We start from the raw sequence: 24,994 nt of genomic DNA, 5'->3' as shown, positions 1-24,994 counted from the left end.
AGTGTTAGTCACTCAGTCATGTCTAACTCTTTGCAACCCCATGGACTGTAGCTCACCAGGCTCCTCTGTCCATTGGATTCTCCAGGCAAGAATACTGGAATGGGTTGCCATTCCCTCCTCCAGGGGATCTTCCTGACCCAGGGATTGAACCAGGTCTCCCACATTGCAGGCAAATTCTTTACTGTCTGAGCCACCAGGGAAGCCCATTTATTATAAACAAATAATATTAATGTATTTATTACAAATAATAAATGTAGTATTAAAAAATAAATAGATAAATAAGTTTATTTTTTTAAGAGGGAAGTCAGAGTCCTTTAGTTACCTCATCTTAGAAGCCACCTCTGAGTCACACTGGAGTGCAGGGGATTACACCAGGAAGTGGGCATCAGTACAGGCCACCTTAGATGGTGCCCACCACCTGTGTGCTTTCCAAAGTCAATCTCTGAAGGGTAAATGTAGCTCTTCTCTCAATCACTCTCTGGGGAAGAACAGTGACCACACATGGAGGAGCCACCTGGTTGTTTTCCCAGGTGAACGAATGAATACAGTTAGGTGATCCTCACCATCCAGTAAACAACAGTGAGGTGCCACTTATCCCTCTTGATAATCAGCAGGAAGGCCTTGAAATCTTCCAGACAGTGCCTAATCATCATTTCCCAAAACCAAACACAGTTCAGACTGAGTCTAAGGAAGTTCAAAGTGGTTCTTACAGAAAGATTCAGAAATAGAACTGGTTTGGGAATTTAAGGCATTCTGTGTTCTAGCGTGTATGTGTATATATACAACTGAATCACTTTGTTGTACACCTGACATTAACACAAGGTTGTAAATCAACTATATTCCAATTTTTTTTATATTCCAATTTTTAAAAATCCCAACAGCCAGCCTTAGAGAATGAGAATGTAATTCACTAACTTTTAAGTTGTCCCTGTTGTTGCTATCTGATGTGAACAAAATTCCTGTCAATACAGTCTCCCCAAAGTCCAGTCTCAGGAGTCTTATATTTTAGGTAGAAAAAAATATAAAAACCAAATTGAAATTTTTTTCTGGAACACACTCCAAAAATAATGTGTTGTTTTGCATTCCTAATTGTGCATTTATAGTTAGTTAACTATAATAAAGCATGGACTTCCCAGGTGGATCAAGTGGTAAAGAACCCACCTGCCAATGCAGGAGACATAAGAGACACTGGTCCAGTCCCTGGATCGGGAAGGTCCCCTGGAGGAGGAAATGGCAACCCACTCCAGTACTCTTGCCTGGAGAATCCCATGGACAGAGGAGCCTGGCAGAATACAGTCCATGGTGTTACAAAGAGTTGGACACGACTGAACACACACACGTAATAAAGCGTGGGTTCGTTTTAAGGGCTGTAGCTCTAAATCTAAAAATACTTTTCTTCTATTAGGTTGTTTACTATGTCACTGGCTGGTCCAACAGAAGCAAATCTAGGTGGACATTTCCCCGGCACGGCCATCGAAAATGGCAGGAGTTCCTCAAAATGGGAGGGCAGCAGCCCAGGTGTTCCCAGGAACAGTGATGCTTCTGACAAGAGTGTTGATTACAGCAGATCTCAGTGCTCCTGCAGAAGCCCAGACTCCCACTGCGATTATTCAGAAGACTTTCTGTCTGAGTTCTCAGAAACCACAGCTAGGAACAACTACTTAGAGAAGCCTACAGTAAAACAAAAGAAGGAGAAGAAGAAGTATAATGTTTCTAAAATCTCCCAACCTAAAGGTAAGAAGCAACATCTCCCAACCAAGACCAAATTTCGGGTTATAATGACATTATTATTTAACGCACTGGTAACCTGGAGTGGCCCATATTCAGTTTTATTGTTTTTCCAGATTGTACCAGTACTTATAAAATTATAAGTATTACAAGTGAATTTTTTTATAGAAAGAGTAGGAAATAGAGAAATTAAGAATAATCACAAAATGACAGAAAGCCCTCTTGCCCAGCTTTCCCTCCTGGAACCCATGAGTGAGGTTAGTTCCGTTTTTAGTTAACAGGTGGCCTTGTTACAGAGCACCACAGTACTTGGATTTCACAGGCTTCTTGCCTTTCATCTCAGCTGAAGAGTCAAGGTTTCAATCTCCAATGAAATGTAACTATCTGTCTCAGCATCCCAGGAAGATGGTCTTCGAGTCTGGTGAGGCATATTGGCAAAGATGCTCTTTAGGAAAAGGGCTGGTCAAAAGGCTGTTAATGTCATTTCCTTGTGGATTTTAAGAGTAGCAACAGCATCAGCTTCTAACTGTCCCAAATGGGAGTAGCTCTGCACCATCCTTGACCTCCTCACTTCCTACCCCCTTGCCTAGACTATGGTTATTCCCAGGCATGCAATGCTGGGCTTATAAACATCCCCTGTGTAGAAACCACTGCCACTCTCTTCCGGCTGTGACCATCAGAACTGGTGTCAGTAAGTGGCCAAAAAACAATTAAGAGCCTGTTGAATGTGGAGCACGTCCAGGGCCACATTAACCCAGTGCCTGCCTCTCACACCCAGCCTGCCTGGGACCCTGTGAAGAGCTGGAGTCTTCAGTTGCCCTTCTTCCCAGCTTCAGAGCAGGGACTCTCCATCTAAGACTTGACTCTGGGAGCCTTAGGGAATCCTTTGCAGTATGTGTGTGTGTGTGCGTGCATGCGTGCGCATGCAGGCATGCACACGCACATCTATTTGTGTTTGTGAACTTTCTAGGGAGAAGGACCCATAGTTTTCCTCCAGGTTCTTGAAAGGTTTCACAGCCCTTTCTCTGGAGAGGTGGGAGTCCTGCACCCACTGCCAAGGCCAGAGCAGAAGACCCTACCAGGAAAAGGCTGAGCCACCAGGAAAGCCCATCACAAAGAATAAACCCCCCAAAATTCAGAAGTAGTCTGGCCCCCATGGGTTTATGACAAGAAATCATCAAACAATATACTACATCTTAAATTGAGTCTAGGATTTCACAGAACTGTGTAAGAAGGCAGTTAGTGTTTATAAAATTATTTCTACAAGAAACAAACTGCATGTTGTTTCTAAGAGCCTTACAATACAAATTTTTTAAACTGATTCCTCATTTATTTATTCCACAAATGTTTATTGTGTCCTTTATGCAAGATACTTGTTCATAAATTGGCAGCAGCCCAAATGAACTATCACTTCACAGTGGACTGGAACCTAAATTCCACGATCCAAGTGAGGGTTTCCCAGGTGATGCAGTGGTAAAGAATCTGCCTGCCAATGCAGGAGACTTCGATCCTTGGGTATGGAAGATCTCCTGGAGGAGGGCATGGCAACCCACTCCAGTATTCTTGCCTGGAGAATTCCATGGACAGAGGAGCCTAGAGGGCTACAGTCCATGGGGTCACAAAGAGATGGACACTGCTGAAGCGACTGAACACGCAGAACCTAAATTCCATGATCCTAGTGAGGGCTTGCTCTCCCTTGGGTACTCTTTTGTGTATGAATACTCTCAAATTATTTTAAGTAAATCTTGGATGCTTCTTTAACCCAACTTTTATGCCCCTGAAGATGCGCTGTACCCCAGTGTATAAGGACCTTCAAACACTTGTAACATCAAGCTTTGTCACAGAATGATAAAAAATATTCTTGGTGTATCCTTTTATTCTTTTGTTCCTTCACAGCCCATGTTGTGTAAATGTGTGCCAAAAAAATTCAATCAGCAAGTAATTAAAGAATCAATGTTCGGGTAATGTAATTCTTGGGCTTCCCTGGTGGCTTTGTGGTAAGGAATCTGTCTGCCAATGCAGGAGATGCAGGTTCAATTCTGGATCAGGAAGATCCTCTGGAGAAGGAAATGGCAACCCACTCCAGGATTCTTGTCTGGAGAATTCCATGGACAGAGGAGCCTGGCAGGCTGCAGTCCATAGGGTCACAAAGAGTGGGACAAAATTTAGCAACTAAGTAGGCACACAAAGATGTAACTAACCTTGGCCAATAAGGCATAATGATTAACCAGTGCAGTGCCTTCTTGAGTGAAGGTTCAGTTTCTGTTAGCTTTCTGATATATAAAAGGAGACCTCTGACCCTCAGAGGCTGGTAACACTGAATCAGGAACCATCAATAGAGACCCAGAATTCACTCAAGGATAACAGCTTCAGAGATTATTTTCAATTCTCATCTTAGAAAAGCAAATTTTATAGCAGAAAAACATCTCATAGAGAAAAATTATAAGGATAAAATGACAACTTCAGTTTGACAGGATTTTTGCTCTGGTTAGATACCTGAGATTTATATACTTAGATTAATATAAATAGCAAGCAATATATTTCTATAATTTTATCTTCAAAATGTGGTTATTTCTTTCTTTGTAGAAAAAATATACTTTCAGAACTCCTTCAATTATACCTTTCCTTGCTATGATTTGTCGATACAACGCCAAAACATGTGTGCACATGGGTGCATGCTAAGTCGCTTCAGTCATGTCTGACTTTTTGTGACCCCATGGACTGTAGCCTGCCAGGCTCCTCTGTCCATGGGATTCTCCAGGCAAGAATACTAGAGGGGGGTCGTCATGCCCTACTCCAGGGGATCTTCCTGACCCAGGGATCAAACCTGAGACTCCCTATGTCTCCTGCATTGGCAAATAGGTTCTTTACCACTAGTACCACCTGGGAAGCCCACCAAGACGTTTTGCGAAGGTCATTCAAAAAACTGGTATACCTTCTCTGAGATCCACTCTCACTGAAGTGGATCAATGATGAAAATAGCCAAATCTGAGCCGCAGAAGAACTCTGAGTCTACCTGATGCATGATCTCTGTTGTTCTGAGAAGCAAGAAAATAATTTAAAATAAGATGTGTGTGGGTTTGTTTAAAGGTGACAGTAGATAACTGAGGACTTATTGGTGGGTGAGTGAGAGCTGGCTATGGATGTAGGTGTATGAAAGACTGATCATTTCTGAGCAATGATGAAAAGGTTTTACTGTGGACCTTTATAACTATGAAGGTTTCTACACTTGCTCTGAGCTCAGAATTTTAAAAAAGGGGGGAGAAATGGTATACCAAAAAAGAAAAGTTATTTTACTGTGTTCAGTTGCTCGGGACACCTTTTGCCCTGTTGCCTTAGGGCAGAGGTGGGTGGAAGCCCTAAGGTGGGGTTGAGGAGGTATACTTTGTGACTCTGATGCTGGAGCTGTGGAGAACAGGAAGGGGAAAGGCCTGCCTTTGAACCTCTTCCTACCCTGGTCCTTGGAAGAAGGGGCCACCTCCTTTAAGGTGACCTGGAAGAGAGAGAGGGCCCAGCAGAGGGCAGAGCCAGCACCAGCAGGGACCTGGCTCAGGTTGCGGACCTGAACCAGACTGAGGGCGCAGACGGCAGGAACAAAATGGGACTGTGACACAAAGAGGAAGATGACAGGGAGACAGGACCACAACGGGGCCAGGGAGGATGGGCGCAGCAGTGTGACAGGAAGACAGAGGTGCTTTGAAAAGGAGTATGGGAGTGAGGGTGCACCTGGGGCAATGGCTGAGCAAAGAGGAGAGGTTGGAGCCAGTGAAGCGGGGCTTGGGCTAAGGTCTGTTCAAAGAGCTTATTTCACTCTTTGTACTGGGAAGGCGTGACTAGTCTCGAATAATAAGAGTCCCCTTTTTACTAACTATGGACCTAGATATACATGTTTTTGGTGAATTAATTTAAGTGTTTTAGCTTAGTGGTTTAACAACTAGGTATCTTAAGAGTAGCTTAACCATTCAGCTTTAAAAAAGGAAAGTGCTAGTCACTCAATCGTGTTTGACTCTTCGCGGCTCCAATATGGACTATAGCCCACCAGGTTCCTCTGTCCATGAGGATTCTCCAGGCAAAAATGCTGGAGAGAGTTGCCATTTCCTCCTCCAGGGGATCTTCCCAACCTCGTGATCAAACCCATGTCTCTTGCATCTCCTGCATTGGCAGGCAGATTCTTTACTACTGAACCACCTGGGAAACAGATAGTGTGGTCACTGTGAAATCTGTGTGGTCTGTCATACCCAAGATCCATATGCTTTATCCTCAGAAAGTGTTCTCTGTCTCTGCTGGCTCATGGTTTCCATCACAGGCAGAATTGCCTTTCCCACCACCAGACCAAGCACACTGAGCCGTGTCTCAAACAATGTGTCCTCACTCAGGCCAGTAGCTCAGGGCCAGGACCCCAGTGACACTGGTCACTAAGAGCCTTTCTCTCTGCAGGATGAGAATCATACATTTTTAGATTCTAGAATCCAGTTCCAACCGCTCTTTCTCAGAATATAGGTACACTGATATGTATACAGGCACACACGTGTGTACATCCACAGGTGCACACATGGATATCATAGAAACGCACATACCTGTGGGGCAGTGGCAAAGGCACACGGACGTGGGTCTGTTTCACCACCTACGAGCTGTGTGCCCATTGATAAGCATCATCATTAAAATGGGATAATAGACACTGCGGATACCATATATAAAATAGATAACTAATGAGAACATGCTACAAAGGGAATTCTACTCAGTGCTCTGTGGTGACCTAAATGAGAAGGAAATCCAAGGGAGAAGGGATGTATGTACACATATAGCTGATTCACTTTTCTGTATAGCAGAAACTAACACAACATTGCAAAGCAACTATACTTCAATGAAAATTAACTTAAAAAATAAAATGGGATGATAATACAATAATGTTACGCACATGCAGTTGACATATGCAAATTCAGTTACATGAGCTTGGTGTAATACCATTTAGATGCTTTTTGATCAAAATAGTTTCCTGAGCATAAACCATCTAACTGGTTAATTGAGTGCCCAGTCAAAAGCAACAAAGGAAAAACTGCCTATGTTAGATATATTGAGAGATAGAGTACTTATATGAATTCTCTAAGCAATTTAATGGGTCTTTAAAAATCTTTTTAAATCTATGAGACCTTCATATATAACTCTTAGCTCTAATGTTACCCTCTAGTTGCCTCATAACATTTTGTTGGCAGAATTGGATCAGATAATCTATTACATAAAGCATTTAATTCAATGCTTCACATATGGAAAACGCTTGGTAAATGCTATTTATTCTTATGGTTTTTAGTTTACCTTTTATAATAGAAGTAAGTATGGGTTTTAGAGTCAGAGAAGACCTGATTTCAATTCCTTTTATGTCACTTTGTGGTTATGTAACCATGGACACATGACTTATAATCTCCAGCTATAAAATGGACTACTACTGACCTTAAAGGATTGCATTAAATGAGATAGCTAGACATAAAGTACCTAGCCTAAAGCATGAATATTCATTCAGTGTTAGTTCCTTCCCCTTCTACCTTGCATGTGTATGTGTATATGTGTGTGGGAGTAGGGGGGGAGGGGGGTGTGGGTATTACAGACACCTGCATACTTACATATCTATATGCATATGATTGGGCTTCCCTGGTAACTCAGCTTGTAAAGAATCCACCTGCAATGCACGAGACCCTGGTTTGCTTCCTGGGTCAGGAAGAGCCCCTGGAGAAGGGATAGGCTACCCACTCCAATATTCTTACCTTGGAGAATCCCCATGAATAGAGGAGCCTGGCGGGCTACAGTCCATAGGATCACAAAGAGTCACACGTGACTGAGCAACTAAGCACATACGTATGACTATAGTAACAAACTGGATTATCTTCTTACACAGGCCAGAAGGAAATCTCGGTTGGAAAAAAGCGCAGCTGGAACTTACCATTTCTCAACTCTCATATCAGTGTCGCTGCCCAGCGACGTGATGCCATGGCCCACCGCATCCTGTCAGCGAGGCTTCATAAGATCAAAGAACTGAAGAATGAGTTAGCTGATCTGCACCACAAAGTAGAGGCCACAGTCATAGAAAACCAATTTCTGAAACAAGTCCAGCTTAAGCACTTGAAAGCTATAGGAAAATATGAGAATTCACAAAATAATCTACCTCAAATTATGGCCAAACATCAGAACGAAGTGAAAAATTTAAGACAGCTCCTCAGGAAATCCCAGGGAAAGGAAAGAGCCGTGTCAAGGAAACTGAGAGAGACGGACGGTGAGCTGCTGAGGACGAAAGATGCCTTGCAGGCCCTGCAGAAGATTTCTGAAGACAAGAGTCTTGCAGAGAGGGAAGAGCTCACTCAGAGATTGTCCATTCTTACGGCAAAGATGGAGGCAAACGACAAAAAGATACAGGTCTGTACTTCAGAGACCTAAAAACGTTAAGGTTCCAAAATCAATCTGGAGAGGGAGCGCATTCATCATACTTGCCTGAGGAATGAAGCTCTACTGGGCTGAGCACACAGATAGTGGTGTTCGGTGGGGATGGGGTGGGTCCAGGGAAGGGGAAGCGCTCAGGAGAGACGGAAACAGCCCCTCTTGTTGTGGACTGAGCCAGGGCTCCTTCTGTGTCTGTGTCACCCAACCTAACTCAGGTCCACTCGTCCACGGGCAGCAAAGCCAGTCTACTGACACTGTGCCGAGGTGCTAAAGGAAAGCGCAGCGTTTATTGCAAATGCCAAGCAAGGAGTCCCGGTAGTTAGTGATCAAAATGCCTGAACTCCCCCAGTGGCTTTCAGGAGAAAATTTTTAAAGACAAGGTTGGGGGTGATTGTATTATGTGATCAGTTCATGGACATTCCTCTGACTGGTTGGTGGTGAGGTATTCAGGAGTCAACATCATCAACCTTCCAGTTCCAACCAGTCTGGGGTCTATGTGCTTGTGGGCAGCATGCACTTAAACTTCTTCCACCTGGTGGGGGTTCAGTATCTGCAAAACAGCTCACAGGACATGGATCAGAATATTGCCTATAGCCCTTGAGGAGGAACTAAAAGTTCTTAACTTTAATAGCTAAACTATTATTATTTTGTCTTGTGCTGTGTTTAGTCACTCAGTCATGTCCAACTCTTTGCTACCCCGTGGACTATAGCCCGCCAGGCTCCTCTGTCTATGGGATTTTCCAGGCAAGAATACTGGCATGTGTAGCCATTCCCTTCTCCAAGGTATCTTCTTGACCTAGGGATCAAACCTGAGTCTCCTGCATTTCAGGCAGCTTCTTTACCATCTGAGCCACCAGGGAGACAAATTGTCTTACTTTACTATTTTCATTTCTTTCTGCATCTTCTCACTTCTCTGATTAAATTTGCTCCTTGGAACTCAAGCAAGTTGTAGGAGGCTAAATTTTTTCTAAAGACAGGAGGCAGATGGAGGATATGTATGTGGTAGGGAGGGGTCCCTGTTCCAGAAAAGCCCTGTAGCGTCCTGCTTGGTTACAGTTGGGCTCATTTATCTGGAAATGACAATTCTCTAAGGCAGTCTGGCAACCAGGGTTAGGGGAGTCTGTTCACATGCTGAAGGGTGGTGTGTTGTCCTGTGTTGTGGGAAACCTTTCTTAGAAAGTGAGCCTCTGCTCCAAACTGCTTCTGAAAAGATCACTTCCCTAAACTGTAAGTGCATCTCCTCACCCTCTTCCTTGTTCTCTACCTCATCCATCTGTCCAGTCATTACCACAAAGACCCATGTCCTGGAAACAGAAAATTTTTCTAGGTAATATTCCTGAAGACAGATAGGGAAAAGGAATGTAAATCACTGAAGGAATGCATAGGTTGGTATTCCTGAAGGGTGCATGGTGGTCAAAAGCTTGGAATTAAAAGGGGTGATTTGGGAGAACACTGATTACACTGAGAATTCTGCCTATTTTACATTAGGTGGTTTTGGTCTCTATGAACACAAAATGGAATGGACACAAATGGACTTAACTTACTCTTTCAAATTCCTTAATGGTGAGAGACAAGTATTTTATATGAAATAGACATCGTTCATAAAGTAGACAAGTATTTACTTGAAATAATAAGACATTAAGTTCATTTCAGCCATTTCTCAGTTATTTCTTTCTTTTTTGGTAAAAAACCCTCCTCTATTTTCAAAGAGAATTTTCTCACATAAAATGGATACGTGAGCTACAGGACATAATGAGGAACCTCCTTTTTTACTGATGTAAATAGTGTCCCAAGGTTCTAATGTTTGGCATTTCAGGTAGCATTGAATCCATCTTAGCATCTATCTGTCATGTGAAAGTACATGTATTTGTATCTCATATACATATTTTTACACATATGTTTAAGTAGCTCATGTCTCTATACTACAACCAAAACCAAAAAGAATTCAAGAACTACTTAGCTATTTTCTTATCAGGAGCACTTGGTCCTTTAGGAGATTTCATTTGATTTTAGGGCATTTGGTGGGGGAAAAACATTTCTGAGACAAAACATGTAGGTATTTTTTTAATGTTAATATTTTAGAAAGTGTGATTTTAAAGATTATTTCATTTCAATCCCATTAGTTTACCATATTTTACACTTTAATGAGAAAGTGTTAATGTTATAATGAGGGAATCCATAAAGGGAAACTTTATGGTAAAAAAGGAAAGAAAAGGTCTTTAGGCCAACCTCCTATTAAAGTCCTGCTCAAACAGTTCTCCAGTAAAACAGGTCTCATTCCAGAAAGGTGAATATGCAATAGTAAATCCTGCATTTTTATAGAAGGTTATTGTGCTATAATAAGTCAGTCATTTCACTGTCTCACATATAACCCACTCACACGGGTGTGGCCCTGTGAGGCCCCAGCATAATTTCCAGTCTCAGTTATCTGAGAATCACAGTCCCTGAATCATGATCTGCACTGATGCTGGTAAACCTTTCAGCAAGAGATGCTTGAAAGATTTTCACAGAGTGCACTATGCCAAGTTAGTGTAATACTTCATTTCAACACAATTGCTTAGGTTTAGTTTGAAAGTATAACACTGATTATACTTACTGATTTTCAGGCTCTGTTCCAAAAAAAAATTTTTCTTAAATCAAATTCCAGAGTGTAAAAAATATCAGACTGTAAACATGATATTTATTCTCTAGAGTTGGGATCTGAGATTTTTGGGCTTTGTGCCTCTCTCTGTGTGTATGATAATTTTTAGTTCTAATATGTGTTCTCCCTACTAAAATTTTATTAAAATCTTGACCTTTTCATAAATGTAATTAGTTTCACTACAGTAGAAGTTTTGTATAATATTACACTGGTCACAAAGAGCTGAAATATGTACTGTTTTCAGAGCTTGGAGAAACAATTGAGGCTGAACCATAAAGCCTTTACTCGGCAGCTGACCTTTGAGAACCGGAAGACCTTAGCAGCTCAGGCTGCCACAAAGACTCTGCAGATGGAAGTAAAACATCTTCAACAAAAACTTAAGGTACTTTTTTTAAAAGCAAAATGTACCAAAACTTGTGAAATTCAGCTTCCAAAAATATCAGAGCTGTTGTTATTCAGTCATGTCCGACTCTTTGTAACCCCATGAACTGCAGCACACGAGGCTTCCTTGTCCTTCACTATCTCCCGGAATTTGCTCAAACTCATGTCCATTGGGTCGATGATGCCAACCCACAATCTCATCCTCTGTTGCCCCATTCTCTTCTTGCCTTCATCTTTTCTAGCATCAGGGTCTCTTCCAATAAGTCAACTCTTCCCATCAGGTGGCCAAAGTATTGGAGTCTCAGCTTCAGCATCAGTCCTTTCAGTGAATATTCAGAAGTGATTTCCTTTATGATTGACTGGCTTGATCTCCTTGCACTCCAAGGGATTCTCAAGAGTTTTCTCCAACACGACAATTCGAAAGAAAGCATCAGTTCTTTTGTGCTCAGGCTTCTTTATGATACAACTCTCACATCTGTACATGACTACCAGAAAAACCATAGCTTTGACTATATGGACAATTCAGTTCAGTTGCTCAGTCATGTCTGACTCTGCAATCCCATGGACTGCAGCACACCAGGCCTCCCTGTCCATTACCAACTCCTGGAGTTTGCTCAAACTCATGTCCACTGAGTCAGTGATGCCATCCAACCATCTCATCCTCTGTTGTCCCCTTCTCCTCCTGTCTTCTATCTTTCCCAGCATCAGGGTCTTTTCAAATGAGTCAGTTCTTCGCATCAGGTGGCCAAAGTATTGGAGTTTCAGCTTCAACATCAGCCTTTGTCCACAAAGTGATGTCTCTGCTTTTTAATACACTGTCTAGGTTTCTCATAGCTTTTCTTCCGAGAAGCAAGCATCTTTTAATTTCACGGCTGCAGTCACCATCTGCATTGATTTTGGAGCCCAAGAGAATAAAGTCTGTCACTGTTTCCATTGTTTCCCTGTCTATTTTCCATGAACTGATGGAATCAGATGCCATGATCTTAGTTTTTTGAATGTTGAGTTTTAAGCCAGCTTTTTCACTCTCGTCTTTCACTTTAATCAAGAGGCTCTTTAGTTCCTCTTTGCTTTCTGCCATAAGGGTGGTATCATCTGCATATCTGAGGTTATTGATATTTCTCCCAGCAACCTTGATTCCAGCTTTGAGCTCCGTCCAGTTTGGCATTTCACATTACATACTCTGAATATAAATTAAATAAGCAGGGGACAATATGCAGCCTTGACATACTCCTTTCCCAATTTTGAGCCAGTCTATTGTTCCATATCTGGTTCTAACTGTTTCTTCCTGACCTGCATATAGGTTTCACAGGAGACAGGTAAGGTGGTCTGGTATTCCCATCTCTTTAAGAATTTCCCACAGTTTGTTGTGATCCACACAGTCAAATGCTTTAGCATAGTCAATGAAGCAGAAGTAGATGTTTTTCTGGAATTCCCTTGCTTTTTTATGATCCAACAGATGTTGGCAACCAGTTGATCTCTGGTTCTTCTACCTTTCCTAAATCCAGCTTGTACATCTGGAAATTCTTGGTTCATGTACTGTTGAAGCCTGGCTTGAAGGATCTTGAGCATCACCTTGCTAGCTTGTGAAATAAGTGCAGATGTACCATAATTTTTACATTCTTTGGCATTGCCCTTATCGGGAACTGGAATGAAAACTGACCTTTTCCAGTCCTGTGGCCACTGCCTAATATATCTTTAAATTACTTAAAGAATAGCTTTCTCAAATTAAGTTTTTCCCCTAGGAACAGAAATTATTAGAATGAGTTAACAGCCTGATGAATATGCACTATAATTAGAAAAATTAAAACTCTATTTACAAGACTTCTGTTATCATTTTTTATCTCATCACATGAAGTAATATTATTGTACCTTGTTAACACTTTCATTTCAGTTCAGTCACTCAGTCATGTCTAACTCTTTGCAACCCCATGAACCGCAGCATGCCAGGCCTCCCTGTCCATCACCAACTCCCGGAGTCCACCCAAACCCATGTCCATCGAGTCGATGATGCCGTCCAACCATCTCATCCTCTGTCATCCCCTTCTCCTCCTGCCCTCAATCTTTCCCAGCATCAGGGTCTTTTCCAATGAGTCAGCTCTTTGTATCAGGTGGCCAAAGTATTGGAGTTTCAGCCTCAACACTTTAGTGGAACCTAAAATAAATTTTTGGATTAAAGAATTAACTTATTAAAATATTTCAAATAATTTTAGTGGCCCATAAATTCATTTTATTTGTTTTTTTGAAGCATAGTTGATTTACAATATTATGTTAGTTTCAGGTAGAAAGTGGTTCAGTTATATTTTTTCAGGTTATTTTCCATTGTAGGTTATTATAAGATCTTAAATATTATTGCCTGAGTTATACAGTAAATCCTTGTTGCTTATCTATTTTATATACACATAAATTCATTTTAAAGTCTCACTTGCTTCTTACAAAACTGACTTTTAAAGTATGGCCTAACTGGGAAGGTATTATATCAAGTGAAATAAGTCAAACAGAAAAAGACAAATACTGTATGATATCACTTAAATGTGGAGTCTAAAAAATACAACAACCTAGAGAATATAATACAAAAGAAGCAGACTCATGAGTATAGAGAACAAACTTGTGGTTAACAATGGGAAGGGAGAGGTAGAGGGGTACTATAGGGGTAGGAAAGTAAGAGGTTCAAACTATTAGATATAAACTAAGCTACAGGGAAATACAGTACAATATGGGGAATATAGCCAATATTTTACAATAAGGAGTGTAACCTTTAAAACTAGTGACCACTATGCTACACCTGTAACTTATATATTATACATCAACCATACTTCAATTTTTCTCAGCAAACCAGGATGTCAAACCTTCTGTTTTGCCAAGACTTAAGAAGTCAGCACTGAAATCTCAAGCTAAAGAGCAGTGTTTTTGTTCCAGGTCCCACCCACCCTACACTGGCTGTGCAGCAGAAGTTTCTGTGATGAGGACAGTATTCTCTCTCACTGTCCAACCCTGTGGTCACCACCCACATGCAGGACTGAGCATCCACAATACAGTTGTGACTCTCAGAACTGAGTATTTTTAATTCTACTTAATCCAAGGAACAACATGGCTAGTGGCCACTGCATTGGACCACAAAGAACAGTAAACTTGTTGGCACAGACCCAGGGAACAGAAAAAAATACTGTGAAAGAATTTGGCCTGCAAACTCTTCAAAATATTGTCTGAGTCACAATGGTTTATCACTCTGTTTAGAAGCTAGTGCTTTTTGGGGACTTCCCTGGTGGTCCAGTAGCTAAGACTCCCCAAAGCAAGGGACCAGGTTCAATCCCCAGTCAGGGAACAAGATCCCACATGCCACAACTAAGACCCAGCATGGCCAAAATAAATAAATATTTTTTTAAAATATTTTTTATGTTGGGAATAATATACGATGATATGGCCAGTTTTTGTTTCTGCTGGAGCTTACCAAGCTCCTCACATTAAATAGTTTTTTACAGGAAATGAAGGTTGATAAAAGTAAACACTTATAGAAATATTGGTATTGTGGTTCTTTATAGGAGAAGGATCGAGAGCTCGAAATTAGAAACATCTATACTAACCGGATACTCAGAAATTTACATGACAAAGAAGATTATCCAAAAGGTAAAGTGTGTTTCAATTATTTTTGCTTGAAATCTGTTTTAAAGTATGTAGCCAAATTTTCCTAACTAATATCATCAAGATAATGGACATTTTTTAAATTAATTTATTTATTTTAATTGGAAGCTAATTACTTTATAATATTGTAGTGGTTTTTGCCATACATTCACATGAATCAGCCATGGGTGTACATGTGTCCCCTATCCTGAACCCCCCTCCCACCTCCCCCTCATCCCATCCCTCAGGGTCGTCCCAGTGCACCAGCCCTGAGCACCCTGTCTAATGCATCGAACCTGGACTGGCGATCTATTTCACATATGGTAATATACATGTTTCAATGCTATTCTCTCAAATCATCCCACCCTCACCTTCTCCCACAGAGTCCAAAAGTCTATTTTTTAAAAAATCATTTTATTAGGCATTGAAACATAATATAGAATAATGAAACTGCCACATGGTTGAAACAGCTAGAAGAAAACAGAAATGCATTCCTTCTCCCCATCATCGGCTCAGTCCTTTTTGTCCTCACTTGGGTGAATGAGAGGATAACTTTCAGTTTGATGCAAAATGTCCACCAAATACTGAACTTTCTAGGTAGATCTGTCATCCAGTGTGTGGAGTTTTTGTTTTGTTTTGTTTTTTGTTTGGGTATTTTTTTTTTTTTTTTGGCAGAGCCTCATGGCATGCGAGATCCTAGTTCCCAGACCAGAAATGGAACCCACACGCCCTGCAATAGAAGCACCAAGTCCTAACCACTCACTGGACCACCAGGGAAGACCCTGTGTAGATTTTTAAGGTTAACTTTATTTAGGTACCTTTGGCTCAGATGGTAAAAAATCTGCCTGCAATGCAGGAGACCAGAGTTTGATCTCTGGGTTGGGAATGGCAACCCACTCCAGTATTCTTTTTTTCATTTTTTTTATTTTTATTTATTTATTTATTTTTTTGTCATACATTGATATGAATCAGCCATAGATTTACACATATTCCCCATCCCGATCCCCTCTGCCATCTCCCTCCCCACCCGATTCCTCTGGGTCTTCCCAGTGCACCAGGCCCGAGCACTTGTCTCATGCATCCCACCTGGGCTGGTGATCTGTTTCACCATAGATAGTATACATGCTGTTCTTTTGAAACATCCCACCCTCACCTTCTCCCACAGAGTTCAAAAGTCTGTTCTGTATTTCTGTGTCTCTTTTTCTGTTTTGCATATAGGGTTATCGTTACCATCTTTCTAAATTCCATATATATGTGTTAGTATGCTGTAATGTTCTTTATCTTTCTGGCTTACTTCACTCTGTCTAAGGGGGCTCCAGTTTCATCCATCTCATTAGGACTGATTCAAATGAATTCTTTTAACGGCCTGAGTAATATTCCATGGTGTATATGTACCACAGCTTCCTTATCCATTCATCTGCTGATGGGATCTAGGTTGCTTCCGTGTCCTGGCTATTATAAACAGTGCTGCAATGAACATTGGGGTGCACGTGTCTCTTTCAGATCTGGTTTCCTCAGTGTGTATGCCCAGAAGTGGGATTGCTGGGTCATATGGCAGTTCTATTTCCAGTTTTTTAAGAAATCTCCACACTGTTTTCCATAGCGGCTGTACTAGTTTGCATTCCCACCAACAGTGTAAGAGGGTTCCCTTTTCTCCACACCCTCTCCAGCATTTATTGCTTGTAGACTTTTGGATAGCAGCCATCCTGACTGGCGTGTAATGGTACCTCATTGTGGTTTTGATTTGCATTTCTCTAATAATGCCACTCCAGTATTCTTGCCTGGAGAATGTCATGGACAGAGGAGCCTGGCAAGTACAGCCCTTGGGTTGCAAAGAGTCAGACGCGACTGAGCAACTAACACTCTTACCTCAATACAGTGGGTTTCCTGGGTTGCTCAGTGGTAAATCCACCTGCCAATGCAAGAGACAAAGGAGAGGCAGGTTCGATCTTTCCCTGGGTCAAGAAGATCCCCTGGAGAAGGAAATGGCAAACCCACTCCAGTATTCTTGCCTGGGAAATCCCATGGACAGAGGAGCCTGGCAGGCTACAGTTCATGGGGTCGCTAAGAGTCAGACACAACTGGGTATGCATACACCTCAATGCAGTGCACCCATTTTAAGTGTGCAGTCCAATGGGTTTTGACACGTGCTTATACCCATGTAACCACCACCTCTGTCTAGATGCAGAATATGGCCATCTCCTCAGGAGGTGCCCTTGTCCCTGGCACTCAGGTGAGGGACCCTCCAGCCCCAGCCCAAAGCCACCTCTGACCTCCCCTCAGTCAGAGATGCTCAGTTTGCCTGCTCTACAGATTCACAAGTGGGTTATACAGCAGGTCCTCTCTTGCATCTGTCTTCTCTTGTTCAGCAGAGTGTGTTTGAGACTCATCTGTGTTCTGCTATTATCATTAGTTTGTACCTTTCTATTGCTGTGTTGTGTTTGTGTTTAGTCGTTCAGTCATGTCTGACCCTTTGTGACCCCATGGACTGTATGTAGCATGCCAGGCTCCTCTGTCCATGAGATTTCCCAGGCAAGAATACTGCAGTGGGTTGCCATTCCTTTTTCCAGGGGATCAGTAGTACCTTTTCCTTCAAGACAGGATGTACTTACTCACTCCCCTCCCCACCCCACCCCGGACAGACAAGACTGGCCAGCAAGATTCTGCTAAGAAGAGGAACAACAGAAACACCTCTTATTTTGCTAGAAGTAACTATGTATTTACTGTTCAAGGCAACAATCTCTTTGCTTTTGGTTTATAATCCAGAATAACAGACAGCAGAGATGATAATCAAACATGGGGTTATTTAAATAGGATAAAACCTCCAAGGAAAGTGGCTACCAGATTTAGAAGTCGTGAACTTTAGCGTGGGCGATCTAACCATTGATAACCAAGAGCTCTGACGCAGGAGACACGGTGGCGCCCCTCTCAAAACTGCAGAACTATGCTTCTGAACCCCTCCTGCCAGCAGGGGCCGCTGTGTCCTCCCAGAGCAATGCCCACCCATCCTCACGCCTGCTTGTCTGGGTACCACTGTGATACCCAGGACCTCTGCAGCCCAAAACAGGACAAAAGCGCTGACGTGGTGGAGGAGAAAGTGAAACTGGCAAATGTTTGATATTTACTGAACATCTTTAGAAAATGTCTAGTATACTTTGTTTTATTATTACATTACCAACTTCAGTTGTTATTTTCTATTTAAAATCAACATTGCTTCCAAATGCAAGTTATGCTTCTTACATATAATGAATGTAACTGTTCTGTAGTTTCTTCAACAAAGTCAGTACAAGCAGACAGGAAAAGTTTTCCATTTACAAGTATGCGACACCAGGAAACCCAAAAATCGGAAGATATTCCATCTTGGACAACTAAGGTACAGCAAATTTGAATTCTTGAAGTGTCTAATTAAACATACTTTTGCAAACATAGGCTCTACACACTTGTTGTATACAAAAAGTAGCTGTATTCATTAAATAAAACACAATTTAAAATTATCTCTACCACCAAAAAACATTTTTTGCCACTTTTCTAAATTATAGAGCAAAAAGACAACAGGAAACAATGGTCATAAAGAAAAATCTATTGAAATAATCCATGCAATTACTCCCTGTATCAGCAAACTACCAAACCAAGAGGATTCCAAGAGAAAATATGAAGGTAATTTTAACAACTGGTAAAAGTCTCGTTTACACTGTGTTTTTTTAAGTTGTAAGTACTGTGTGTGTGTTTAAAAGTATACATAAAACAGATGTGTTCAGTTGAGAGAACTGTTATAAAATAAACACCTGTGTAGCCACTACCTTGTTTAAGAAACAGAACATAAGCATCCCCTGGGACACCCTGTGGGCCCTTCATAACCATAACGCTCTTGCCCTGCCCCATCACCACCACCAAAAGCAACCTCGATGTTCCATTTTCTGCCACAGCTCCCAAACCAGTGTGTATCCTAAACAACATATTCAGTTTTGAAAAACTGAGTCTCAAACCCAAACCCAGCTGAATTAAGGGAAGCACCGCCCCTGAAGAAGATTCCAGAGCAGGCAGGCCGGACACAGACTGGCTGCAGCTTCCCTGAGGGCACAGGGCCTGGCCAGGGTCAAAGTCACTCACAGTCCTGGGGGATGGGGACCCGTAAGAGCCAGACACGTGGCAGGGCTGCTCTGCTGGTGCAGGAAGAGGCCCCGTACACTGGGCCCTGGAGCATTCTCGGCCCACCCAGGCTGCAGACACCACAGGGGGAGGGACACCGCCCCCAGGCCGCGGCCGGCCAGGATGGACCAAGGACGCTAGAAGCTGGGGGGTTAGCTGGCAGAGTCTCGGTGATGCCAGCCCTTAAGGCCGAAGCCCTTGGCCTCGGGCCTGGTGCCCTTTGCCTCTGTGGTTCGGGGGCTCCCTTCACCCTTCCTGCTGGTTCCTGCCCCCTTCTCCACCAGGTCTCTGTTACTCCCCTGTGTCCTCCTGTAATGAATGCCACCCTGGACTGGGAGCACAACCTCTACTGGCTTCTTGAGAAACAGGTGCACGTAAGGCAAATCCATGCACTTTTCCCTGGGGATGTCATGGTTCTGCCCTAGACTTGGTTAGTAATGGACTGGAAAGAAAACTCTAGGCTGAAGATCATCTTCCCTCAGAATGTTGAAGACACTCCCCCATTGTTTCCATGTTAAATTATTGATATAGGGGCATCTGGGTGACCCTCCACCCAGCTGGGCAAGCACAACCCCCAGGAAAGAGCAGCCATGGGGAAGAGCCCTCAGGGGGCCCTCAGGGCCTCGGGCAGTGGGCCTGGAGAGGCCACATCTTAGCTGTGGGGTCCAAGTGGCTTTATTTTCTTTTTGTAATGTTTATTTATTTGGCATGCCAGGTCTTGGTTGCAATATGTCCAACTCTTTGTGACCCCAGTGGATTGTAGCCTACCAGGCTCCTCTGTCCATAGGATTCTCCAGGCAAGAATACTGGAGTGGGTTGCCATTTCCTTCTCTAGGGGATCTTTCTGACCCAGGGATTGAACCTTGGTCTCCTGCTTTGCAAGCAGATTCTGAGCCACCAAGAAAGTTTCATTTTCTTTTTGTAATGTTTATTTATTTGGCTGTGCCGGGTCTTAGTTGCAGCATGTAGGATCTAGTTTCCTGACCAGGAATCAAACCCAGGCCCCCTGCATTGGGAGTGCAGAGGCTTAGCCACTGGACCACCAGGGAAGTCCCCAAATGGCCTTAGAATGAAGTTTAAACAACCCCCGGGTCGGGCTGAAACCCCTGGAAAGCCACTGCTCCAATGCAGTAAATACTGATTCTGTTTACATTTTCCACCTGTTTTTTAGTTCATTTTGGTAATGGCTCAGAAGATAAAGTATCTGCCTGTAATGCAGGAGACCTGAGTTCAGTCTCTGGGTGAGGAAGATCCCCTGGAGAAGGAAATGGTAACCCACTCCAGTATTCTTGCCTGGAGAATCCCATGGACAGAGGAGCCTGGTGGGCTACAGTCCATGGGGTCACAAAGAGTCAGACACCACTGAACAACTAACATACACACATATTGTCCTAGAAAGTTTCTTCATTTGCTTGACAAATATTTTCTGAGCATATACTGTGTGTCTGGGACTGCTCCAAACACTGGGGGAAAATGCACCCTAGGGATCCTGTGGCCTTGGGGAGATCTGCAGTGAGGGAGGGCAATGGGTATGAAAAAGTGGGTCCAGACTAAGGAGGTGGTAGGGAGGGGCTGGGGTGGAGGGAAGGATGAGGTTGAGTCCAGACAGCTCAGGAGGAGAGACCAGTAAGGACATGACCTACTCCCGGCACAGAATGTCCCTGGGATGCCAGGGCCAGAGGAGGGGTCATATAAGGGCTGTGGCCTCCAGAAAGGTCCCCTGGAGCTGGAACCAGCTGGAGCAGAGGAGGGAGCATACCCACTTCTGGGGCCAGGGGGGCCAGGTGGGGGCAGGGGAGGCAGTGGAAAACAAGCACGTGACCCCCATGGTCTCAAATGTTAACATTCTCATCAAGTGTTATAGGGCATAATATTAACAGTTATTTAGAAGTAATTATATGTTTGACTGACTTCTAGGCTCACCATTAATTCTTGAAACATACTACTTTCTCCTCCTAGTATTTTTTTTTCATTTTCCTAGAGTGTAGGTAAATTATTTTATTCAAGAATCTATTCACATGAGAAAACATTTCAACTCTCTGCATACCCAACTGTGTCCCCATTCCCCCTCACAAATGATAGCCTCGCTGAGTGGCTGGCAGGGAGTGATGCTGCTTCCTCAGAACCCACGCGGGTCTGGTCCTGGGACGAGCAGAGGGCTGCACACGTGGCTTCCTGGGTGCCTGGGGAAGAGGCAGCAGAGGAAAGAGCATCTCTACACCCAACAGTGTTCTGCAGTTGTCTCTTCTGTCAGCACATGCTACCTTCTCATTCTCTGTAATTACTGCCCAGATTGCACAGCCACACGCATTCTTGGGGGCTTCCCAGGTGGCACTAATGGTAAAGAACCTGTCTGCCAACGTCAACACAGGAAACATAAGAGACGGGGCTCGGTTCCTGGGTCGGGAGCATCCCCCGGAGTAGGAAATGGCAACCCACTTCAGCATTCTTCCCTGGAAAATCCCATGGATGGAGGAGCCTGGGGGGGGGGCTACAGTTCATAGGGTCCTAAAGAGTTAGACACGACTGAAGCGACTTAGCATGCATGCACTTGCTCTAATTGATTCAACCAGGACTCCTTTCAGGGATGTTCCGGATGTTTCACTTTTACTAAATCAGGCGACAGTGAACATCCTTAGACACACTTTTGTATATTTTGGTAGGGTTTGGTTCTAGAAGGGAAGTTGTTGGGTCTAAGGGCATGCTCACCTAACATTTTGATAGAGACTTCCAAATCACCATCCAAACTACCTACCAGCTTACACCCACAAATGGGGAACAAAAGTTTCCATTTCCCCATATTCTCACCAGTTCTGAAACTTACTTGCCAATTGGATGGGTGAAAAATACTCTCATTGTTTTTTAATTGGCACAACCTAGCTGGTGATGTTGAACATCTGTTAATAATATATTGGCAAAGTTTATGAACATCGTTTTCTTTTGGTTTCATAATTTTCACTTATCTGGTATGTTCTACAAAAGTATAACATATCAGACTTGCTAATAGCACCTTTCCCTGGATTCTAGGGTTGTATGCATTACTTTTCTTTCCTTTTTGTCATTTTAATGTGCTTGTCAGGAGGTGTAAATAAGTGTGCTCAACATGCCATCTTGAAACAGAAATCTATTAATTTTAAAAATCAATAAATTGACTATTTTTCTACTACAGACTTATCCAAGGAAGAGCAAAATTTGGAAGCACAACCATCTCTGAAGAATACTGGACAACAGAGAGAGAGAACAGAAAATCAAGAAAAGAAGGCCACTTTAGTGAAAGAAGAACAGGAACTACCACCAAAAAGAATTCAAGTAATCCATCCCGAAGGGGAAGGTGGTCAGGAAGATGATACAGAAAAAGACAAGTTTAAAGGAAGTCCAGAAATCAGCGACATGGGTGATATGCCAGATAAAAATGCTGCTCCAAATATCAAAATACCCTTCAGACAAAGAAAGCATTATTCATTCACAGAAGCAATCGAAAACCTGCATCACGGGCTTCCTGCCTCAGGCGGGCTGGCCAATGCTGGCAGCATGAGACACACTCATAGCACAGGCAAGCACCACAGTCACTCGGAAGAAATGAAGCCGGAGCATCCTGCCATCGCCTACGAACCCTCCTTCGCTAAATCTTCCAGAACAAACGCAAAAGACACAACTTTCAGGGAGAAGAAAAGCCATCTAATGGAGGAACTCTTTGGGTCAGGCTATGTCTTAAAAAACAACCAAACAAGTACTACTGTTATGAAAGAGCCTGAGGAGACTTTGCAGACTACGAAGATGCACCATCTACCCGCTAGCCAGGCATCCGCCAGCAATGCTTTTGGAGATTCTAGAGTAACCGTAGTAAATTCTATTAAGTCATCTTCACCCACAGAAGGAAAGAGAAAGATAATTATTTAAATACAATCAGTATCCTAACCCACTCTGGATTTATGTGCCTTTAGTCTTATAATTTTAATGTGTGTGTTTTCAATACGTAAACTGATTTTTAAAAATTAACATTTTGTTTTATTGCTAATCTGATTTTAAAAGTTCATTGTATATTATTAGCCAATGACAACATTTCAATTACAAAATTACATCTTTTTTTCCCACAACTGAAACATGTCCACTATCTTTTGGAAGACTGATTCATTATATTATTTCAATATTCTATGCGGCTCCACAGCTAATAAGTCTAAGTTAGTCAACCCAAAACATACATATTTCATACCTGTCAGAACCTTATCAGGAATCAGACTACATTGTAACTTAAAAACATGGAAGCAGCTCTGAAAGAGAATATAAGAAGTCTCTTTTTTTTTTTAAAGAAAAGACAGAAAAGCACATTGATTACCAAGTTTGGTTTTATGAAAATTATTTTTGAGCATCTCTTATTCAGGTAAACTGGGTATCCAATATCCTGCCCTGGTTGTTAACACTTTCCTCAAGTACACCCAAGAGTCCATATTTTTTATTTATATGTGTTGAATATCTGTAACTTGACCCTTTTTCTATCAATCTTGTTTAAAAACAGTATATTGTTATAATTAGAGTCCACTGGGTTAGCTGCTCAGTCCTAATGAATATATTCATTATACTTCTATTTTATATTAGGACTGTACAGAGGAGACTGTACTCCCAATGTTAATCAATTAACTTACCTTCATTTATATATCAGCTCAGTTCAGTTCATTTCAGTCACTCAGTCGTGTCCGACTCTTTGTGACCCCATGGACTGCAGCACGCCAGCCTCCCTGTCCATCACCAACTCCAAGTTTACTCAAACTCATGTCCATTGAGTCGGTGATGCCATCCAACCATCTCATCCTCTGTCGTCTCCTTCACCTCCCGCCTTCAATCTTTCCCAGCATCAGGGTCGTTTCCAATGAGTCAGTTCTTTGCATCAGGTGTCCAAAGGATTGGAGTTTCAGCTTCAACATCAGTCCTTCCAATGAATAGTCAGGACTGATTTCCTTTAGGATGGACTGGTTGGATCTCCTTGCAGTCCAAGGGACTCTCAAGAGTCTTCTCCAACACCACAGTTCAAAAGCATCAATTCTTCGGCACTCAGCTTTCTTTATAGTCCAACTCTCACATCCATACATGACTACTGGAAAAACCATGACCTTGACTAGACAGACCTTTGTTGGCAAAGTAATGTATGTACAAGGGTAACTTTTTTATAATTAGACCATATTATTTCCAAATATGTTTATGGGTTGGTGTTTAATATTGTTAATCTAAGACTGTAGTCGATCTAAGAAATGTTAAACTTCATTCAAGCCAAGATGAGGATTAAAACCTGTAGACAACCTTTCAGAAAGCTCTAGGACTGTTCCACCCACTAAAGGTCAAAGTGCAGTTATGTAAGTTTTGTGCAGTTATGTAAGTTATGTAAGTTTTTGAGACAAAGGGTTATCTATCAAAGGGTTATCTACTGTTGATAGTTTACACAATCCAGATCTGCACGTACAAACAGTGAATCACCATGACCTTGTAACATCAAGAAGGGAGGTTATCTTCCTGAGCAGTGGCGATCCTTCCTGAGATTAAGAAGGAATGTTATCTCCTAAGGAGGTCTGGTTAATGTAGACCGCACAACAGACACCAAAGGGGAGAGAGAAGGCCCAATTGGGCAGAGGAAATGTTTATGTTTAAAGTCTCACCATAAAATATGAGTTTTATTACTAGCAACACCCTTTTGAAAACTGGGAATAGCCAAATAAATTTTCCAAAGGAAACAGAAGTCATGGTTGGAAAAGAACTATATTTAAAACCAAAGATGAGATAAATACTAGAATTGGCATAAGCTTTGATCTTTATGAAAATCATAGAGGGGAATAAAAAAAAAAGATAAGGGGAGAGAGGGAGGGAGGAGAGTTAGGATTCTCAGAGGCTTCTAGAGGGGGAGACACACTAATGCACATGACATTATACAACTGCTCAGCTCTACATTCTGGAGAAATGTACTAAAAGGATTCTTAGAAATGGTTGTGGTGGTGGTGTTCATGTGCTAAGTCGTATCCAACTCTCTATAACCCCATGGCCTGCAGCACACCAGGCTTC

At 42.4% G+C, this 24,994-nt stretch overlaps 1 protein-coding gene and 2 non-coding genes across 4 annotated transcripts in view; all 3 read left to right on the top strand.

The window, feature by feature from the left end:
- LCA5L (lebercilin LCA5 like) overlaps positions 1 to 22,869 on the top strand; it is a 34,606-nt gene extending 11,737 nt beyond the window's left edge. Inside the window, exons 2-8 of one of the 2 annotated variants that reach the window (XM_043474445.1) lie at positions 1,406 to 1,734; positions 7,619 to 8,133; positions 11,043 to 11,180; positions 14,719 to 14,803; positions 18,064 to 18,170; positions 18,337 to 18,454; positions 22,116 to 22,869. In XM_043474445.1, coding sequence (XP_043330380.1) covers positions 1,416 to 1,734; positions 7,619 to 8,133; positions 11,043 to 11,180; positions 14,719 to 14,803; positions 18,064 to 18,170; positions 18,337 to 18,454; positions 22,116 to 22,846 — 2,013 coding nt within the window. In that variant the 5' untranslated portion in view covers positions 1,406 to 1,415 and the 3' untranslated portion in view covers positions 22,847 to 22,869. Of the gene's footprint in view, positions 1 to 1,405; positions 1,735 to 7,618; positions 8,134 to 11,042; positions 11,181 to 14,718; positions 14,804 to 18,063; positions 19,290 to 22,115 lie in introns of those variants that run through there. The other variant, XM_043474444.1, reaches the window with a different exon arrangement.
- LOC122445681 lies at positions 4,693 to 4,772 on the top strand. Its single transcript, XR_006270636.1, has one exon. It is a non-coding gene; the product is annotated as a small nucleolar RNA U2-19 (small nucleolar RNA).
- LOC122445679 lies at positions 4,902 to 4,971 on the top strand. Its single transcript, XR_006270634.1, has one exon. It is a non-coding gene; the product is annotated as a small nucleolar RNA U2-30 (small nucleolar RNA).
- Positions 22,870 to 24,994: the final 2,125 nt, after the last annotated feature.

The sequence above is a fragment of the Cervus canadensis genome, chromosome 7, assembly GCF_019320065.1.
Source record: "Cervus canadensis isolate Bull #8, Minnesota chromosome 7, ASM1932006v1, whole genome shotgun sequence".
Lineage (NCBI taxonomy): Eukaryota > Metazoa > Chordata > Mammalia > Artiodactyla > Cervidae > Cervus > Cervus canadensis.
Note: the sequence above shows the minus strand (reverse complement) of the source record. Positions and strands in the feature narration are given on the sequence as shown.